The 21,904-nt window shown below is 46.0% G+C and overlaps 2 protein-coding genes across 3 annotated transcripts in view; one reads left to right on the forward strand and one right to left on the reverse strand.

Annotated features, from left to right (window-relative positions):
• Positions 1 to 294: 294 nt before the first annotated feature.
• On the forward strand, positions 295 to 3,864 carry KLHDC7B (kelch domain containing 7B). Its single transcript, XM_042993723.1, has 2 exons — positions 295 to 1,385; positions 1,848 to 3,864. Exons 1-2 carry the CDS (start codon positions 295 to 297, stop codon positions 3,862 to 3,864), a joined length of 3,108 nt encoding a protein of 1,035 aa, XP_042849657.1.
• Positions 3,865 to 5,153: 1,289 nt separating this feature from the next.
• Positions 5,154 to 21,904, reverse strand: part of SYCE3 (synaptonemal complex central element protein 3) — a 28,570-nt gene continuing 11,819 nt past the window's right edge. For both annotated transcript variants that reach the window (XM_007094015.3, XM_042990899.1), the window contains exon 3: positions 5,154 to 5,466. In XM_007094015.3, coding sequence (XP_007094077.1) covers positions 5,309 to 5,466 — 158 coding nt within the window. In that variant the 3' untranslated portion in view covers positions 5,154 to 5,308. The remainder of the gene's footprint in view (positions 5,467 to 21,904) is intronic.

The following is a 21,904-nucleotide window of genomic DNA, read 5'->3' on the forward strand; positions in this document are numbered from 1 at the left end:
TGCGGAGGCCCCTGAGCTCCCGGAGCTCTCGCGCATTATGTTGTCTCCTGACAGCTCCACCCAGACAAACCCCCAATCCAGGTGAGGGCGAAGAGACACCTCCCCCCCAGGCCAGGCAGAGAGACTGTCCCCCAGCACAGGGCCACCTTAACTGGGCAGCCCTGTGGGCGGGGCGCACTGTTGATGCCTGTGCAGACAGCAGTCCAGGCCCGAGTGTGGGACAGACTTGCAGGCAGCACTCCAAGCTTCCAGCCTGCGACCCAGCTCCTCACGCTGAGTCTGCAGCCCGGCACCATGGTCCAGGGGGCCTTGGAGCCTGACGGCCCCGGCTGGGGCTGGGACGGGGAGGATGACTGGGACAGCGCTGTCCTCACCCTGCTGGCGCTGGCTGTGGTGGCCGCCACGGCGCTGGCTTTGCACTGGTTTGGCTCTGGGCAGGACCAGGAGGCGGCAGGACCTGCACCCACAACCCCCGGGGCCCAGCCTTCTCAGGCTGGAGGAGCCAGCCCAGCCCTGCCCCTGCAGCCCAAGGTCAGTGGTGGTGTCGAGGGACACAGCTCAGGGCAGGGGCAGCCAGACCCTCCAGGACGTGGCCAGGGGAGTCCAGCTGCGGCAGGGGCCCAAGATCAGGGGCTCCGGGGAGGTGGTCTGGCTGCCACAGCGGCACCTCCACGCGAGACACCCGGCGAGGCGGCCAGTGGAGGGGCCTTGGGACGGCAGCACGACAGTGCCACTGCGGAAGCCCTGCGAGGTAAAGGAAGGGAGCCTCTCAGGCCAGATACTGCCTTCCTGGGTCGGAGCAAAGTAGGGGGGACATCCGGCCCCCTCCTGATACACTTCACCCCTCGGAGTCCTGGCAGAGAGACTGAAGGGCAAGTGGAGGCAGGAGGTGTTCAAGCCAAGGTGCCAGCTCACCAGGCCCTGGTCCACACAGCAGAACAGGACGCCAGCCCCTGGCAACAAGGTGTAGGGCCACCTGGCTCGCTAGAGAGGGGTCGAAGAAGCCGGCGGTGGCAGGTGGACCAAGGCTCAGAAGATAGACACCGCCGCCTCCCAAAGCCGGACCCCCTCCGCCTGGGCTCTGTGGTGAGTGTGTGGGATGCTGTGGATGCAGCCAGCAGCCTCTCCACAGGCTCCCAGAGGCCTCCTCTCCCCTTGGAGCTGCCTCCACCACGTGCCACGCAGGCTGGGCCCTCGACAGAGGGCACAGTGAAGGGGCACGGGGAGAGCAGCCTCCATCCAGCCTCAGTCCTAGCTCTGGAGAGCAGGGAGGCTGGGCCCCAGGCTCCCAGGGAGTCTCAGGGACCCCCGGCCTCCGTGGAAGGCTGGCCGTGGGAGAGGAGCTTCGTCCAGACCCCAGACTCCATGGGCCCACGGCCAGAGGGGTCGCAAGGCGGACATCCACTCTTGTCTCAAGGACGGGGGACCGCAGACGCCAGCAATGCGGCAAAGGCTGGGGCTCAAGGCTCTGGAGACCGCTCTTTCTTCAGCTCAGGGCCGGGCGGGGCAGAGCAGCAAGGGGACCATGGCCTCCTAGAAGGGAGACCATCTTGGCAAGGCCAGCGCGGGCAGAGCAGCGGGCAGGAGGCAGGCAGTCTGGACACAGGGAGGCGCCCCCCAGACCCCCCCGGCTCAGCCACGCTCTCCCCGCGCATCCCTAAGCCCCTCCCGCCCTTGGCTTCCCCGCCCACAGCACATCCCCACGGAGGTCTCTTACCTGCAGGCTCAACCCTTCCGACCTCCTCTCCTTCAGACTCTTTGTCCCTCGGAGTTAGTCAGGGTTCTGCCGAGGATGAAACTCTCAGGGCAGTGTCAGCCCCAGCCCCAGCCCCTGCCCCTGCCCCTGCCCCTGCCCCTGCTCCAACTCCGTCCTCCTCCCCAGCCCCTGCCCCAGCCCCAGCCCCAGCCCCAGCCCCAGTTCCGACCCCTGCCCCGAGTAGTGAGTCAAGGCCTATGTCCCAGGAGCCCAGTGTGGCTCTCTGCAAGGACAACCAGGAAGGGCAGATCTCATCTAGCTGGGAAAACCTTATTTCGATGGTTCTTAGGAGTCACCCTTTCCCCAGGCAAGAGAGATGCCAAGGGAGAGCCCCAAGGGCAGCTCCCAGGAGCCCTAGAGATCCCAGCACTGATGCACCCTCTGAGAACAGAGAGTCTGGTTCTCCCCCTGAAGGGGCCGCCGCCAGCCTGGAGGTCAGGAATGGCTCCGCCGCTGGAATGGTCACAGAAGCTGGCACAGGGGGCCTGCCTGAGGCTGGGTGTCCGCAACAGCAGAGAAGCTCGGATACCAGGGAGGCTCCTACTCCAGACCCTCCCTCAGGCCCAAGGCCAGATGCAGTGGATGAGAAACATCCAGACTCCCCACTGCCTGGAGCCGCAGTGCCCGGGGCCCCATCACGGTCCCCTGGGCAGAGGCAACCTGGCCCCGTACCCTCCCCCACCACGAGGGGGGTCTCACAGCCTGTCCCACGGCCTCAGAAACGCAGCATGTGTGAAATAGCAGAGAGCTCTGAGCGGGAGGTCAGCCAGATGGTACCACTGAGGCAGGAGGGAGAGGCTCCAGGGGAGAGGCCCCGCCCTGCAGGCAGCGGGGCAGTCCTCACGGAAAAGCAGGAGGCCCGAAAACTCAAGGTGCTTCTGCAGAGGCCCGGGAGCCGGGGGGTGGCGGAGGGGCCTCGGAAGCCCGGCTCCCTAGCCCGGGAGCCCGCTCTGGCCGCGGCTCGACGACAGCGGCTGGACCTGGGCAGCTGCCTGGATGTACTGGCCTTTGCCCAGCGGCACGGGCAGCCCGGCCTGGCGCAGGAGACCTACGCGTTGATGAGCGACAATCTGCTGCACGTGCTAGGAGACCCGGGCCTCTACCGGCAGCTGAGCGGGGCTGAGCGGGAGCGCATCCTGAGCCTTCGGACGGGCCGGGGCCAGGCGGTGGTGGGGGTCCTTGTGCTGCCCAGCCTCTACCCGCTGAGCCGCTCGGGGCTCACAAGGGGCCCTTGTGGGGAGGAGGCCCCTGCGGCGGGACCCGCACCCCCGCCTCCTCGCACGCACCTGCACGTGTTCAACCCCCAAGAAAACACGTGGCGGCCCCTGACACAGGTGCCGGAGGAGGCCCCGCTGCGGGGCTGTGGACTCTGCACCATGCACAACTACCTGTTCCTGGCGGGGGGCATCCGCGGCTCCGGAGCCAAGGCTGTCTGCTCCAACGAGGTCTTCTGCTACAACCCACTGACCAACATCTGGAGCCAGGTGCGGCCCATGCAGCAGGCCCGCGCCCAGCTCAAGCTGGTGGCCCTGGACGGGCTTCTTTACGCCATCGGCGGAGAGTGCCTGTACAGCATGGAGCGCTATGACCCGCGCACGGATGCCTGGACCTCGCGCGCGCCCCTCCCTGCGGGCACCTTCCCTGTGGCACACGAGGCTGTGGCCTGCCGTGGGGACATCTACGTCACCGGGGGCCACCTCTTCTACCGCTTGCTCAGGTACAGCCCTGTGAAGGACGCGTGGGACGAGTGCCCCTACAGTGCCAGCCACCGGCGTCCCAGCGACATGGTGGCATTGGGAGGTTTCCTGTACCGCTTCGACCTGCTGCGGGGTGTGGGCGCTGCGGTGATGCGCTACAACACCGTAACGGGCTCCTGGAGCCGGGCTGCCTCCCTGCCCCTGCCCGACCCGGCCCCCCTGCACTGCGCCGCACTGGGCAACACCATTTACTGCCTCAACCACCAGGTCACCGCCACCTTTACGGTCTCTGAGGGGACTGCCCAGTTCCAGGCCAGGGAGTTGCAGCCCTTTCCTCTGGGGAGTAAGGGGGTCCTCTGTCCATTCATCTTGACTCTGCCTGCCACCGACCGGCTGCAAACAGCCCTCTGAGCTGCTGCTCTCTAGGGCGACCCTGGGCCTGGGGGTCTGAGGGCAAGTGGAGCACAGGAGGTGGCCGGCAGAACCTTCTGCTGTTGTTTCTGGGACAGCTTTGTTTTTCTGTTCTAATAAGGCTCATGATCTCCCCCTTCCCTCCCCCCTTCCCTGAAAGAGCCCTCTCCCCCCGGAGCTCAGGCTCCTTGCATCTGGTTAGAAGCCGGCTTCTAACCTTCCCACCACAGCATGCTGTTTACTGCCTTTTCCGCTTAGTTCTTGCCCTGACGCCTCAGCTGGCTCACACGGCCCAGCCCGTCCTCCAGGGGGCTCCTCCTCCTCCTCCTCCTCCTCCTCCTCCTCCTCCCCTTCTCTGGGCTCCCAGGAGCCAGGTTCCCTCTTGCAGCACTGCACTGCCTGGAAAAATCTGTGTGGGGGTCTCTCTGGTGCTCTGAGAGCCAGGGACCGATGTGTCCTTGAGGACCAGGATTTGGCCTGCCAGGGGCTGAGTGACCGCTGAGCCAAGGAAGGAGGTGGCTAGAGAGAGAGTCACACTTCTCCGTTCTGTCCCTAGGGCTCCAAGCCGGGCAAGAGGTCTGTAAGGGAATGGGACAGGGGAACAAGGAACACAGAGTCCCCAGAAAAATGTTCTTGCCTCAGGCCTTGGGAGCCCGGTTTGGGTCTTCCTGGGAAAAACTCTGTAGCCCTCCTTTGTCCGATTGGTCCCCAGAGGCCTGGAACCCTTGCCTGTGAAACTGTTCTGCTGACTGTAGCCCCTGCCTGAAACCACTTGGGCTCATGCCCCTCTGCAGCCTGTGGGGTCTCTCCCCCCCGCTTTGCCCCTCCAGAAGCAGCCTCACTTCCCACCACCCCCTGTTCTTACGTGAGACCCAGGTTTCACCTGAGCTCTTTCCCTTGTTAGCTGCGGACTTAGCCGAGACGTCTGATTCCATTCTTCTCATCTGTGTAGTGGGGAAAATGAACGTGTTACTCAGGAGAGCTGTGAGGGCATAAGGACACATGTGAGCGCCTAGCACAGTGCCCAGGATGAATAGAGAATGTTCCCCTTTACTCGTTTTGGAATCCATCACAGGAAGGTAAATAAACCTGACTGAACACTGCTGCCTGTCCCACCGTGTGCCCGGGTTTGGCCCAACTGGCCCTTTTTCTTTTGCTTTTTATTCCATCCTCGGTACTACTGGCACTAAATATGTTTGATTCGTTGAAAGCATCTACATCTTATGATTCTCATTTTTTGCTCACAAGGCTCGCTATGCTGCCGGGTAGGACAGAAAGGGGTCCTCAGGTTGTTCTTAAAAATAAGTTTATTGAAAAACAAGTACAGTTCGTACAGCTATGTGTTACGGTTGCTGTTACTCTGCCAAGCAGAGAGGGCTCCGTGTCCCCGGGGCTTCTCCACACTGGCAGGCAGAAGCACGGTGGCCACGGGTGGGCGGGGGGCCTACTGCTTGTGCTTGGTCTCAGTGAGCAGCTCTTGCCAGTTCTTCTCCATCTCCTCCTTGCAGTTGAGGAAGGCATCCTCCAGCCGGCGCATGGACTCCGCCAGCGTGGGGTCGGTGCGCATCACCACCATGTCGTAGGCCATCCATGTGGCTTGCACTGCAACAACCAGATGGGCCCCGGTCAGGCTACAGAATGGGGCTGTGGCTCTGAGCACTCCAGGGAGGGCCCGATGCCTCCAGCCGTGCTAAGCATCCCAGGGGCCAGATCCTGCTGAGTTGCTGGTAGGCTACACGTTACAGGGTTCCTAAAAGCCACTATTAAAACTTCTTCCTACACAGAGCACTGCTGACACTTCCCTGGTCTCACACAGGTCTTAACTTCTGGATACATCAGCCCGTGACGCTAAGACTGGAGGCCTGTCTGACATAAAATATTAGGACAGTTTAGAGCAAACTCAGGTCCTTACCTATCTGCAGTTCACAGCTAGTGGTTGCAGGTGAACCCTGAGGGGTCGTAACACCCATCCAAGCTCGCATGCTCAAGTAGGGCTGATTATTCCTACTCCTGCCAAGCCCCGAGCCTCATGTTTCCTTACGCACAGTGGCCTGGGATGCCTGCCCACTTCTGTCTGGGTACCTCTGTGCTTTCATGAAGGCCAGCCCAGGGACTCCTCCTTCTGGAAGGGTTTGCTGCATCCCATGTTAGGTGTCCTTTGGTGCTCACCACTGCACTGAGTTTCTTGCTGTTTCCCATCGAGAGCTACTCGAGGGCTTATAGGTGAACACATGCTTCTTATACAACTTCAGCGGAAGTCTGCAGAAACCTCATCTCTCTGCAGCACCCACCGCGCTGGTGTGGTTCTACCCTCTATAATTACAAAGAACAAAGGTCATCTCCCTTCCACATGGCAGCCAACCACAGTACATATATCTCCCCCTTAAAACTGCTCTTTGCTGGGCTAAAACATACTGGACACTTTGGGGAACTATGTCCTCAAGGAAATTAACCAAAAAGGAGATAGGCAAATAACAATAACACATGAATAGCTACATACGACCAAGGTCAGCAGCAATGACAGACTTGATGTTTTACAGAAAGTAACACGTTTGGTTAAGGAAAATTGTTAGAAAAGCTATGTGCGGTATCTTAACAGAGGGCATATAGTTATATGGCGTGTACAGGAATTCTTGAACTTTTGGATGTATGAGAGTCACTTGGGACACCTTTTAAAATGTAGATCACTGGCCGCTCCCACAACTCAAAGAGGGTCTTGTCTAACATGTTGTGAATGGTGCCCAGGAACCTGAATTTTAACAAGGAGACCACCTTATAGACTGCCTGGACAGCAGGGGCAGCATGTACCCGGGAGTCAGAACAGTTTGCTTTCTGGCTCTCTCTACTTGCTACCTGTGTGCCCACAAACAAGTGACTTAAGTTCACCAACCTCATTTGTAAAGGAGAGACAACATCCCAGTCTCACAGCTGGCTATGATTAAATGGATGCTATGTAAAATGCCTCGCACATATTACGGTGTTCAAGACAGGAGAAACCCTTACCGTAAAATAAATAAGAGGTATTCAGGGCAAAGAGAGTGGGTAAGAAATAAAAATTCAGAAGGAAAAAAGAGCTTGCAGAAATGAGTCTCATACGGTTCCACACAGCAGTTGGAATTCTAGCTCTGAATTTCCTAAGGCGAAAGCAGAGGAAACATGCTCAGGTTTGAAACTCGGTGGCCATAAAATAAAAACAAACCCATAAAGGACACCTGGGTGGCTCAGTCAGTTGAGCAGTTGAGCGTTCAACTGCGGCTCAGGTCATGACCTCACGGTTCCTGAGTTCAAGCCCCACATTGGGCTCGCTGCTGTCAGCACGGAGCCCGCTTTGGATCCTGTGTCTCCCTCTCCCTCTGCCCCTCCCTTGCTCACACACACACACACACACACACACACACACTCTCTCTCTCTCTCTCATAAATAAATAAACAACAACAAAAACGGGCACCTGGGTGGCTCAGTCGGTTAACTCAGCTCAGCGTCTGACTTCCACTCAGGTCATGATCTTGTGGTTCATGGGTTCAAGCCCCACATCAGGCTCTGTGCTGACAGCTCAGAGCCTGGAGCCTGCTTCTGTGTCTCCCTCTCTCTCTGCCCCTCCCTCACTTGTGCTTTTTCTCTCTCTCAAAAATAACTAAACAAAAACAACCATTAGATGCTTTTATCCTACGAAAAAATTTTCCTATAGGTATATTCTATGAGAAGCATATAATATAGTTGAAAATGTCCTTGACAACATCTCTACTTGAAATACAAAGTGATTCTTCTATGTCTATTTTTGTAATCACTGGTAAAAGAAAGCTGTTGGCATATTGCCAAAGCACAGTCCAGAAAAGGCAATTCAATGAGACACCAAAACACTATATCAAGAGCAAAGCCCTTTTTAATTTGATCCAAGGAAGAAAATTCAGAATGCATAGAAAAGAAAGAACTCATGATCATCAGAAGATCCTCCAGAAATTCACGTCTCTTGAGTTTTTCATTCATTCAATATTTGTTGAGCACCTTTGTGTTGGCATCTTGCTAAGGCACTCCTGGTGTCCTGGCAATATAGCAGTATGCAAGATAGACACACCCCACCTTCAGGAAGTGTCTATAGGGGCCATGGGAGATAGAATAAACACACAAGACAATCACAGGTTGGGAAGGGTGCTGTACGGCAATAAGCAGCATGTGTTGGGACAGAGAAATGGAGTAGGAGGAGTCTTTAAACCAGATGGTAAGGGCAGGCTCTCTCTGAGAGCTTTTGCTAAGGCCTGCACTTTAGCAAAGCCAAGGTCATAATCTCTGGAAAAGCCTGAACAGCAGATATTCTAAGAAGCCAACTAGGGCTCACCTGATACACTACCTGCTGGGTAGGACTAAAATCCTCATACAGAAATCAAGAAAAAACAGCCAAGATGTGGGGCACCTGGGTGGCTCAGTCGGTTAAGTGCCTGACTCTCGATTTCAATTTAGGTCTTGATCTCAGGGTTCATGGGTTTGAGCCCTGCTTCGGGCTCTGTGATGCTGGTGTGGAGCCTGCCTGGGATCCCCTCCCCGCCCTCCCCTTCCCTGTTCATACATGCACGCACTCTCTCTCTCTCAAAATAAATGAGTAAATAAGTAAATAAATAACCAGTCAAGCTGTACACTTAAATGCAGGGTTCAAAGGATGAAGATAAAGGGGTCCAAAATTCTGTTGTAGGAGAGGGGAGGGCATCACTTAGGGATGTAGTAAGTGAATTTGCTTTGAGGACCTAGAAGGTAGACAGGGAGTACAGGAATGATGACAAAGGGCGGCTCAGCCATGTGATAAAGGGACAAAGATGGGCCTGGACTTTATAGCCACGGGCTAATTCCCACCTTTGGCAAAACAGACCAGTCAACATTTTAAATGTAATTGGTGAAGTTATATCTCCCAAATCTCAGGCCCCAGATGGTCTTACAGATGAATTCTACCAAAATTTGAAAGAACAGTTAATTCTTACATAATACAATTCCAGAAATTAGAAAAAGAAGAGTGATATCCTCACTGTTTGGATATAGGAGCATTCCATTTATGTTATAGAAAATTTGAGAACAGAGATAAACAAAAATAAATACGTAATTTTCCCTAAGTTAGTTTGTTCCAAAATCAAAGATTATATGAAAAAATATAGTTCTATTTTATATCAATATAGATATAAAACTCTAAACACAACATGAACTAACCAAACCTAACAATGTGTTAAAATAGCACGTTATGATGTAGAATTTGTAACAGAAATTCAGCCCTGGGGGCTGAGCGCGGGTGCCATCAGGATGCTGCGCACAGGCTCTGTTCTGCTCTCTGTGCGTAAATTCACAGACAAACATGAATGGATAACAACAGAAAATGGTATTGGAACAGTGGGAATCAGCAATTTTGCACAGGAAGCTTTGGGAGATGATGTTTACTGTACAGTCTGCCTGAAGTTGGGACAAAATTGAACAAACAAGAGGAGTTTGGTGCTTTAGAAAGTGTGAAAGCTGCTAGTGAACTCTAGTCTCCTCTATCAGGAGAAGTAACTGAAATTAATGAAGCTCTTGTGAAAATCCAGGACTTGTCAACAAATCTTGTTATGAAGATGGTTGGCTGATCAAGATAACACTCAGTAACCCTTCAGAACTGGATGAATTAATGTGTGAAGAAGCATATGAGAAATACATAAAACCTATTGACGAGTGAGAATGGCACCCCTAAATAAACTAGTATGAAACAATTTAATCTAGCCGAATTGTCTTAAATTAGTGGTGCATGGAGGATTTGAAATAGCAACTTTTGGGGCACCTGGGTGGCTCAGTCGTTGAGCCTGGGACTTTGGCTCAGGTCACGATCTCCGGTTTGTGGGTCGGAGCCCCGCATCGGGCTCTGTGCTGACAGCTCAGAGCCTGGAGCCTGTTTCGGATTCTATGTCCTCCTCTCTCTCTGCCCCTCCCCCGCTCATGCTCTCTCTTTCTCTCAAAAATAAATAAACGTTAAAAAATTAAAAATGAATAAATAAATAAAATAGCAACTTTTAGCAATACTAGTGCAAAAAGAAATCACTCGCAACAACATTAATGAAAGAAAACACCCCTTAACTTTCTAATGATTGCAGATAAACATAGCATGTATCTTTTTTGCCATACCTTATGATTTTTAGGCTAGGCTCTAGTTATAATATTCAGAATCCTGTAATTACTTGTGGTTAAAAACTAGTTATAAAAATTATGTAATTCAAGGATAACACTGTCATCTTAAGTCTTAGGGAATATCGTAACTTGTTTGCATCTCTCCCTGGATTGGAGTCAAAATGCTTAAATGATCTATCCATTGGAAATAACTGGCAGTGGAGAAAGGTTTGTTAGTTCTGTAGTGTCAGATAAAGAATACTACCTTAATTTTGCAATATACTGTGCTTTCAAAATAGCTGGTGCTATTTTTAATATGGTGAAGCAAAAGCCTTGCAGGAAGATAAATAGTTTAATAATAATACATTCAACTTCGTTAAAAAAATAAAAATAAATAAAAACGGGGAAATCATAGGAATAGCTCAATTAATGCCCCAAAAAAGGGCAGTTAACAAAATTTAATACCTATTTGTGGTTTAAAAAAATCAACTCTAACAAATTAGAAATAATGGGAGACATCTTAAGCTTACTAAAAGTGATATGCCAAAACTTACAACACTTTACTTAATGGAGAAGCTATGTATATATTCCCTTTTTATTTATTTATTTATTTATTCATTTTTATTTAAAAATTTTTTTTAACGTTTATTTATTTTTGAGACAGAGAGAGAGAGACAGCATGAACAGGGGAGGGTCAGAGAAGGAGGGAGACACAGAATCTGAAACAGGCTCCAGGCTCCGAGCTGTCAGCACAGAGCCCGACGCAGGGCTCAAACTCACAGACTGTGAGACCAGTATACCCTGGTATACTGTTGGTAGGATTGTAAAATGGTGCATCGTTGTGTAAAACAGTTTGGCCTTCTTCAGAAAGCTAGACATAAATTCCACTTCTACGTAATTCTCCAAACAATTGAGAACAGGTACTCAAGCACATACTTGCATATAGATGTTCACAACAGTGCTATTCACAATAGCTAAAAGGTGGACACAACCCAAATATCAATCAAAGGATGAATGAATAAAGAAAATGTGATATATCCATACAATGGGATAATTATTCAACCCTAGAGAGGAATAAAGTACTAACATATTCTATAATATTGATGAACCTTGAAAATATGCTAAGTAAAAGAATCCAGAAACAAATTGTATTCACATACCATATGATTCATTTATATGAAATATCCAGAATGGGTAAATCCATAGAGACTGAAAACAGATTGGTGGTTGCCAAAGGCTGAGGATAGAGGCATATGGGGGTGACTGCTTAGGGGTACAAAGTGTCTTTTTTAAAAAGTTTACTTATTTACTTTGTGAGAGAGAGAGCATGAGCCCACAGGTGGGAGGGGCAGAGAAAGAGGGAAAGAGAGAATCCCAACCAGCCTCCATGCTGTCAGCGCAGAGCCCGATTCAGGGCTTGAACTCATGAAACCTGAGATCATGACCTGAGCTAAAACCAAGAGTCAGAAACTTAACTAACTGAGCCACCCAGGCGCCCCCACATAGTGTCTTTTTTGAATGATGAAAACATTTTGAACTGGATAGATTTGGTGGCTGTATGACATTGTGAATGCATTAAATGCTACTGAATGTATACTTTAAAATGGTTAACTATATGGTATGTGGATTTCACCTAAGTTGTTTTTTTAAAGCTTATTTATTTTTGAGAGACACAGAGACAGCGTGAGTGGGGGAGAGGCAGAGAGAGAGAGAGAGAGTGAGAGAGAGAATCCCAAGCAGGCTCTGCACTGTCAGAATAGAGCCCCATGCGGGGCTCAAACTCACAAAACTGTGAGATCATGACTTGAGCCTAAACCAAGAGTTGGATGGATGCTTAACCAACAGAGCTACCTAGGAACCCCTCACCTAAACTTTTCTATTTAAATTTAAGATGTTTCTATCTTTTATATTTAAATTTAAACTTTTCTCTAAAAGAGAGAGAATGAGTCCGGGAGAGGGGCAAAGGGAGAGAGAGAGAGGAGAATCTGAAGCAGGCTCCACACTCAGCGTGGAGCCCGACATGGGGCTCGATCCCACAACCCTGGGATCATGAGCTGAGTTGAAATCAAGAGCCGGTCAGTCAACTGATTGAGCCACCCAGGTGCCCCTCACCTAAAATTTTTCTATTTAAGATGTAGGGGGACACCTGGGTGGCTCAGTTGGTTAAGCATCTGACTCTTGGTTTCAGCTCAGGTCATAATCTCATGGTTCTTGAGTTCAAGCCCTGCTGACACTCACAGCCTGCTTGAGAATTTCTCCCTCTCTCTCTGCCCCTCCCCCACTCCCTCTTCTCTCTCTTTCTCTCAAAATAAATAAACTTAAAAAAATAAAAGCAGAAACTTTATACATAATATAAAAAAAGTGACATACAAAAAAAAAAAAGAAATGGGAATAAAAGAATGTAAACAAAAAAGGGAAGATTCTTATATGGATTAATGATGATAACATGCTGTGAGCTGAAAAGTATGCCAACTCTCTGCCAGAGAACTCTAAAGAAAAACAAACCAACAAAACCAAAATAATTAGAAAACAACAAATGAAGGACCCACTATGGTAGAAAGGGTATTATCTATTATCAATTACAAATTAAAAACATACCACACTGTCCTCATTTTGCCATGCAAGTAGGTACCATGGAAATTATCATATTCCAATATCTATTTCACTGTTAGCACTGTACTAGGAAAGGATGATGTCAGGAAGCTTAAGACACAGCTTTATTAAAATGCATAAAAAATCAGGGAGCTAAGACACATTCATTCACTTAAAAAATATCTATTAGGGGCCCCTGGGTGGCTCAGTTGGTTAGGCGATCGACTTCGGCTCAGGTCAAGATCTCAGAGTTCGTGAATTCGAGCCCTGCGTTGGGCTCTGTGCTGACAGCCCAGAGCCTGGGGTCTACTTCGGATTCTGTGTCTCCCCTGTCTCTCCCCCTCCTCTGCTCACACTCTGTATCTATCAATAACAAATAAACGTTAAAAAAATTAAAAAAAATATATCTATTAAACATCTATTATGGGTCAGCATCTATTCTGGGGACAGAGCAATGAGAAAGAATGTCAAAAAGTCTTGGCCTCATGACCATTATATAATAAATAACAGTAAGTAGGGGCGCCTGGGTGACTCAGTCGGTTAAGCTTCCAACTCTTGATCAGCTCAGATCATGATCTCCCGGGTCGTAAGATCTCCCAGTTCGTGAGATAGAGCCCCCAGTCGGGCTCTGCACTGACAACATGAAGCTGGGATTCCCTCTCTCCCCCTCTCTCTGCCCCTCCTCTACTTTCATGCTTGTGCACATGTGCACTCTCTCTCTCAAAATAAATAAACATTAAAAAGATAACAATAAGTAAACTTATATAGTATGTTAGAAAGTAATAAGTGCTGGGGCGCCTGGGTGGCTCAGTAGGTTAAACAGCTCATTTTGGCTCAGGTCATGATCTTGAGGTTTGTGGGTTCGAGCCTTGCACTGGGCTCTGTCCTGAAAGCTCAGAGCTTGGAGCCTGCTTCAGCCCTCTCTCTCTGCTCCTCCCCTGCTTGTTCTCTCTCTTTGTCTCTCAAAAGATGAATAAAAACGTTAAAAAAAAAAAAAGAAAGTAATAAGTGCTGAGGAGAAAAATAAATCCATGAAGGAGGGTTGAGAGTGCCAGGGAAAAAGGATTTGCAATTTCAAGAAGAGCACTTGGGAAACACTTCACGGAGAAGGTGACATTTTTATTTATTTATTTATTAAATTTTTAATGTTTATTTATTTTTGAGAGAGAGTGAGTGGGGGAGGGGTAGAGAGAGAAGGAGACAGAGAATCCGAAGCAGGCGCTGGGCTGTCAGCAGAAAGCCCAACGTGGGGCAAGAACCCACGAACCTCAAGATCATGATCTGAGCTAAAGTTGGGTGCTCAACTGACTGAGCCACCCAGGTGCCCCAAGAAGGTGACATTTAAATTACTTTTTGATGAATAGAAGTTCTTAACGTTAATGTAGTTCAACGTATCAATCTTTTATTCTGTGTTTAGCATTTTTGCCTCTTGTTTAGGAAATTCTACTCCACCCCCAAAGTCACAAGATATTCTCCCCTATTTTCTTTCCAAGTTTTAAACATTTTTGATACCTAAGCCCTTATTGTTCTGAAGCTATTGTGTGTATGTGTGGGTAGGGATGCATTTGTAATTTTTATTCTTATGGATAACCAATTTCTCCAGCTTACTTATTAAATAGCTCCTTCTTTTAAAAAATAAAAATAAATGGTTTATTCTTTCCTTCACTGATCTGTCATTTCACCTATTATATATAAAAATTCCTGTGAGTGTGTATGTATGTACACATGTGCATGTTTGTGTATATGAGCATGTTATGTGTGTACATGTGTGTGAGAGTGTGTGTGTTTACGTGTGTATGTGTGTGTATGAGAGTGTGTTATGTGTGCACATATCCATGTGTGTGTGTTTATGTGTGAGTGTGTGAGCGTGTGTGTGTGATGTGTGTGTGTGTGTGTGTGTGTGTGTGTGTGTCTGTCTGTTTCTGGGCTCTCTGTTGCATTCTGTTGCTCAACTTGTCTATTTCTAAGTCAATATGACACTATATTAACTATATAGTTTTATAATAAGTCCTGGTAATGGTAGGGTGAATCCTCTGTCCTTGTCTTTCTCAGAAATGTCTTAGCTATTTTTGGGTTGTAAGTCTCTCATAAATGTTTTAGAATAAACTTGTCAAGTTCCATGATAAACCCTATTAGGATTTTCACTAAAACTACTTTAAAGCAAATGATGAACTCTGGGGAGAACAGACATATTACTTTAAGTCTTTCTATTCATAAATGTAGCTACAGCTCCATTTATTTTGATCTTTAGTATCTGTTAGTCAAGTTTTATAATTTTCTGCATATAGGCCTTGCACATTTCTTGTTACATTTCTTCCAGGGGAATTAATAGATGTGTCCATGTGTCTACGTAGATGTGTCTACGTGCATGTGTATGTTTGTGTGTTACTGTTGTAAATGCCTTTAAAAAATGTGTTCTAGGGGCACCTGGGTGGCTCAGTCGGTTGAGCGTCCGACTTCGGCCCAGGTCATGATCTCGCGGTCCGTGGGTTCGAGCCCTGCATCGGGCTCTGTGCTGACAGCTCGGAGCCTGGAGCCTGTTTCAGATTCTGTGTCTCCCTCTCTCTCTGACCCTCCCCTGTTCACGCTCTGTCTCTCTCTGTCTCAAAAATAAATAAACATTAAAAAAAAATTTAAAAAAATGTGTTCTAATTCCTTGTTGCTGGTATATATAAATGCAATTAACTTTTGTACACTTATCTTTCATGTAACAGATTATCTCCAATTACATGTGTTTTAGATGTTCTGCATAAGTGTGGTAGCCAGCTTCCAAGTTGAGCCCTGTAGTAGTCCCGGCCTTCTGGCAATCACACCCTTATGTAGTTCTCTCTCACACTGTACTAGAGTAGATCCATGTGACAAGTAAAATATGACAGAAGTGATGGTATGTCACTTCTGAGATGAGCTTATAAAAGACTGTGCCTTCTGTCTCTGGCTCTTTCATATGTGTATGTAGTATTACACTATATTATATTACATGTAATTGCTCTGGGGTAAGTTATGTCATGAACAGCCTTCTGGTGAGGCCACATAGAAAGTGGCCTGCCAACAGCTCTGTGAGCTCAGAAGGAGATTCTCCAGCCTCTGGTCAAACATCTGGAGACTGAAACCACAGCCAACAGTTTGACTGCAAACTCATAAAATACATATCCAGAGCCCAGCTTAGCTACTCCTAGATTCCTGATCTTCAGAAACTGTGTGATAATAAATATTTTTTGTTTTCAGTTGCTAAATTTGGGTTAACTTGTTATGAAGCAATAGATAACTAATACAGATTTTGGTACTTGAGTAAGTGCTCCTGTAACAAAACTGTGAAATGTAGGAGTGGCTTTGGAGTGTTTCAGGGGATGGGAGCTGGAAAAGCTGTAAGGATTTTGAGGAAAGCATTAGTGAAAGATTAAAGTACCTTGAACACACTGTTCATAGGATTTGGAGTTTGAGGAGGCTGCCAATGAGGATTTACAGAAAAGTGAGGAAACTCTTATTGGAAACTAGGGGAGAGGAGATACTTGCTATGTGGTGGCAGAAAATTTAGCAACACTGTCACAGGAAGTTATGTGGAAGGGAGAAAATGTACTTAATGAACTATTCATAGGATTGACCTTCATGTTTAATATTTTATTTGTTTTCCATTGCCTTGTGCATTTCAGACCTTCCTTCTGAGATCATATTCCCTTTACTTAAGTAAAACTTTTAGTAGTTCCTTTAAAGCAGGTCTCTTTGTGACAAATATTGTAAGTTTTTATTCATTTGCAAATGTCTTTATTTTTTCCTCATTACTGAAAGATAATTTTGTTGGATGCATAATTCTGCGTCAATAGTGTTTTTATGACATTTAGATATTATTCCACTAAGTTCTGGTTCTCACAATTATTGTTCAAAGTTCACTCCATTCTGATACCCTATGTCTTTTGGTTGGCGCATTTAGTCCATTTATCAAAGTTCACTCCAATTGTTACTCCTTTGATCTCTCTCTCTCTCTCTGGTTTCCTGTAGTTTTTCTCTTTGTCTTTGGTGTTCTGAAGTTTCACTATTATGTGTCTAGGTATGGATATAATTTTATTTTACTTAATGTATTTTGTTTCTTGGATCTATGATTCAATTTTTCATTAGTTCTGGAAAATTCACAGACATTATATTAGTAGGTATTTCCATTATTCCATTGTCTCTAATGTCTTTTTTTCCTGAGATGCTAATTAGGTATATATTAGAACTTCTTGGTCTATATCACAAGTCTCTTAATCTCTTCATACTTTTACTTTCATTACCTCTTTTTGATGCATTAGCCTGCAATTAATCATCTCTTCAACTGTTGTTGATTTCATTTTTATCTCACAATTATCTTTTTCTTTTTAAGAGGCTCCATTTGTTCTTTTCGAAAATGTCTATCCTTGAGATTCTTTTATGCTCATCTTTGTAACTGCATCCATTACTTCTGTAGCCACTTTATACACAGCTATTTGCATTCTGCATCTGACATCACCTATAGTCCTTGGAGATCTAAATATGTTGACTCTTGCTTCTGTGGACTTTCACTCACAGTGGCTTATCATTTCATGTATTTGGAAGGCAGCTTTGCTCGCCACTATACCACCAATGCTGTATCTGGTAATATTTATCTGTGAGGTCACTGCTGAGGTAGCTTCCAATCTCTTCCACACCGCTATATAATCTTTCTAAAACCTTTCTATAAATCTTTATGTTTTCCCTCTGCTTAGCTTTCTTCAGTTATTCCCCTGTTGACTACAGAATGACTTCTTAGTGTGGTACACAAAGTCTTTCATGATTTGACCCCAAATGATTCACTTAGATTTATTCTCTACCACTTCCACTTGTAGTTTATTCTATAGAAGTTTAACATTAAATCCAACCAACTTTCTTATACTTTTGTTCCTTGGCACAAATTGTTCTTTCTATTTGAAAGCCTTGCCCATCACTTGTCTATTTGAGAAACTCCTAACAACTCCTACTTCAGAGAAATGCTTCATGCCTCCTCTTAAAAATTTCCATAATTTAGGGGCACCCGAGTGGCTCAGTCGGTAAGCGTCCGACTTCAGCTCGGGTCATGATCTCGTGGTTTGTGAGTTCGAGCCCTGCATCGGGCTCTGTGCTCACAGCTCAGAGCCTGGAGCCCGCTTCGGATTCTGTGTCTCCTTCTCTCTCTGCTCCTCCCCCACTCACACTCTGTCTCTCTCTCAAAAAAAATTTCCATAATTTACCAGACAGATTTCAGCCATCGATTCCAAATCTCACTGGAACTTTACAATCCTTTTATTATACCAATTAACATAGTATACTGCATTTCTTAATTGTTTATTTATTTATTAAATGTTTATTTTATTTTGAGAGAGAGAGAGGGTGGTGGGGAGGGGCAGAGAGAGAAGGAGAGAGAGAGAATCCCAAGCAGGCTCCATGCTCAACACAGATCCCGACACAGGGCTCATCGTGACTATGAGATCATGACCTGACCGGAAATCAAGAATCAGATGCTTAGTCGACTGAGCCATCCAGGCACCCCTGTATACTGCATTTATATGTCTATACATTTATTTCCCCCATTAGATTATAAGCAATTAAAGTGCAGGGCTTGGCATGTGTTCATTCAGGAAGTACTTGTTGAATGAATGAATGAATGAATGGTGCTTTAACCCTGCCCCCAAGTCATGATATTTCTTTGGCTCTGAGATTATATTTTTCCAGCTTTTTAAAAGTATAACTGAGATAAAAATTGTATGTATTTAAGGCATACAATGTGATGTTTTGATATTTGTATACATTATGAAATGATTACCATAGACAAGGTAATTAACATTTCTATCACCTCACAGTTATTATTTATTTTGTGTGGTGAGAACACTTAAGATCTATAGACTAAGTACATTTATTTTTTTCGGAGAGAGGGGGAGAGCATGCATGCAAGCAGGGAAGGGGCAGAAAGAGGGAGAGAGAGAATCCCAAGCAGGCTCCACTCTGTCAGCACAGAGCCTGACACGGGGCTTGAACCCACAAATTGTAAGATCATGACCTGAGCTGAAATTAAGTTGGACACTTAACCAACTGAGGCATTCAGGCGCCTCAAGAAATTTCTACAAAGACTTATATTACCCCCAAATCAGACTACTGTGCAGAACATTTATATAAAAATAGAATTATAAAAAAGAGGAAACTATGTGAAACTAAAACTAAGGAAAGAATCAGCTAAAGAACAAATAATGGACCTTATATCAATTCAAGGGGTGTGATGTGGAAAAAGCACCAAGCGGAGAGGGTGTGGAATTGTGCATGATAAAAGCCTCATTTATGCCAAGTGTACACAGGCTAAACCTTTTTCATTCCTGTGAGAAAAGAAATGCACAAGCCTTTCAAGAAGTGTAGCTGCTTAAATATAATAGTTGCAAGTATCAGACAACTTTAATTTTACTCACATTTAAAAAATTGTCAAAGCTGAGTGTTTTATGTGACTTATTTCAATATAAATACCTGTCAACCTTATCTTGAAAGGAGAGAGTATTTTTAATAACACTATTACCTTAGCAACATTAACTGACTTAACTATTGTTACTTAATAACTTACTTAGCTACTACCTTAATTATTATTGGAATAGTTGCTGGAAAAAGAGTCGCTAGCAGATCTAAATAAAAATGCAATATGCTGTTTGGTTCCTTCGGCACACCAGGTGGTTGGGAAGTAAATGTTAAAAAGGAACACAAAGAGGGGTGCCTGGGTAGCTCAGTCGGTCCAATTCTTGGTTTCGGCTCAGGTCATGATCTCACGGTTTGTGGGTTCGAGCCCTGCACTGGGCTCTGTGCTGGCAGTGTAGAGTCTGCTTGGGATTCTCTCTCTCTCTCTCTCTCTCTCTCTCTCTGCCCCTCCCCCACTCACACTGTCTCTCTCTCAAAATGAATAAATAAAAATTTTAAAAATTTTAAAAAGAGGAACACAAAGTAAAGTAGGAGAAAATATAAGTAAATATTTCACTAATCTCAGATTAGGGAAAGATTTTCTTTTTTTTTTTTAAATCCTTTTCTTAAAGTTTTTTTAAAGTTTATTTATTTATTTTGAGAGACTGAGCAAGCATCTGAAAGCAGGGGAGGGGCAGAGAGAGAGGGGAGCAGAGGATTCAAAAGTGGGCTCTGCGCTGACAGCAGTAGGCCAACTTGGGACTTGAACTCACAAACCTGAGAGATCATGACCTGAGCCGAAGTCAGAGGCTCAACCAACTGAGCCACCCAGGTGCCCCAGACTTTATAGTCTTAATAATAAAGACCTCTTACAAACCAAGAGATTCTATCACACAAGTCTGCTATTTCCGTCTTGTTCTCAGTGCCAAGCCAGAATTAAGGCTAGTTCCTTTTTAGCTTTTAGTTTTGCAAAGCTTCATAATTGATCCTTCCACTAGTCATCCCTCGCCAAACCATCCCTCCTTGGTTACCAGAGGTATCTTTCTAAAACACAAGTGTCTTCCTTGAAATCCCAATGGCTATCTATTACCTAAATAAGAAAAGAAACAAAAGAAAAGAAAAGAAAGGTCAAATTCCTTAGGCTGATGTTGAAGACCCTTCTCACCTTTTCAGCCTCTTCTTTGGCCTGCCCTCTTGTGGTTCTCATGCGCTAATCTTGCTCCCTATGCCCAGCTTTCCCTCACTGGCACACACACATTTGGCTATTTCTTCTACAGGACGGCCCCTCCTCTCTACCTCCAGCATCCCTACCTCATCTGTCCAATCTGAATTCCTTCCCTAATGCGCTGTTCAGAGCCTCACTTGCCTCCCCAAGCAGTCAGCCTCTCTTTCTTCTCTGCTCCCTCCCCAGTAGTTGGTATACACCATTATCAGCATTTACTAGATTACAGTTTTAATAGAAAATTAAAATGTTTTAATTTATATATTTAAATTATAATTAGTCATCTTGATGTCTGTTTCTGGCCCCCTACCTACTTCTTTTAATGAAGGAGCATCTCCATTTGATATCTCTATTCAATCCTAATCCTACAATAGCATATAGTAGGCACTAAGTGAATACTGTTAGGAGAATATTTTATTAGATTGAAGGAATTATATAACTTTTGGTAGAAAACAAATTATAGGACTTTTAAATTAATTAATTACTTATTCATTTGTTTATTTATTTATTTTTAAAGTTTATTTATTTTGAGAGAGATAGAGAAAGTGAGAGACTGCATAAGCAGGGGAAGGGCAGAGAGAGAGGGAGACAGAACCCCAAGCAGGGCTTGAACCCATGGACCATGAGATTATGACCTGGGCTGAAATCAGGAGTTGGACGCTGAACTGACTGAGTCATCCAGGTGCCCCCTAGAACATTTTTAAAAGACAGTTTACAAAATATAAAAAACTTTCAAGTACATAGGCAAAAAAATTGCCAACATTTCAAGTAGAAATTTTCTAATTTTTTTTAAAGTTTATTCATTATTGAGAGATAGAGAGAGACAGAGCATGAGCGGGGGAGGGGCAGAGAGACGGGGAGACACAGAATCCGAAGCAGGCTCCAGGCTCCAAGCTGTCAGCACAGAGCCTGACGCGGGGCTTGAACTCACAAACCGTGAGATCATGACCTGAACTGAAGTCGGACGCTTACCAACTGAGCCACCCAGGCACCACTCAACTAGAAATTTTCTAAAGCCTGTTGTAATAAATGGAGATTGTTTGCAAACTAAAAATGTCCCTAAAAAAAGGTTGTTTCTCATTTTGAGTAGAGTATGCACGCTTTCTAAAATTTGTTTTACATTATTATTTTCTCTAATAAAACTTAGGCTTATAAATTAAAGAATTATACATATTCTGAATTAGTAAAGAACAAATTAAAGAAATTATAATGGTGGGGGGATGCCTGGCTGACTCAGTCAGTAGCCCACGTGACTCTTGATCTCAGGGCTGTGAGTTCAAACCCCACACTGGGTGTAGAGATCACTTAAAAATAAAGCCTTTTTTGTTTAGGTTTATTTATTTATTTAGAGAGAGAGAGAGAGAGAGAGAGAGAAAGAGCACATGGGAGGGGCAGAGAGAGGTAAGAGAGAGAATCTGAAGTAGGTTCCACACTGTCATCACAGAGCCTGACTGGGGGCTTGATCTAACGAACTGTGAGATCATGTTCTGAGCCAAACCCAAGAGTTGGATGCTTAACTGACTGAGCCACCCAGGTGTCCCCAAAATAAAGTCTTAAAAAAACAAAGAAATTATAATAGTATCTCCACTACTGCTGGTTATCACTTAGTGGAAACATGTGGACTAACAGACTAACATTCTTATTCAAAAATGGAGAAATTTGTTCAACTCTATTCTTGTTCTATTCCACTGAACTAACTGTACCTCCCAT

The sequence above is a fragment of the Panthera tigris genome, chromosome B4, assembly GCF_018350195.1.
Source record: "Panthera tigris isolate Pti1 chromosome B4, P.tigris_Pti1_mat1.1, whole genome shotgun sequence".
Taxonomy (NCBI): domain Eukaryota; kingdom Metazoa; phylum Chordata; class Mammalia; order Carnivora; family Felidae; genus Panthera; species Panthera tigris.

Excerpts from the sequence above, each read along its gene's own strand:
- KLHDC7B (XM_042993723.1), top strand. The coding sequence starts at position 295 with ATGGTCCAGGGGGCCTTGGAGCCTGACGGCCCCGGCTGGGGCTGGGAC. Across the intron at positions 1,386-1,847 it reads ATGGGCCCACGGCCAGAGGG|CCCTGCCCCTGCTCCAACTC; the intron begins GTCGCAAGGCGG and ends CCCTGCCCCTGC.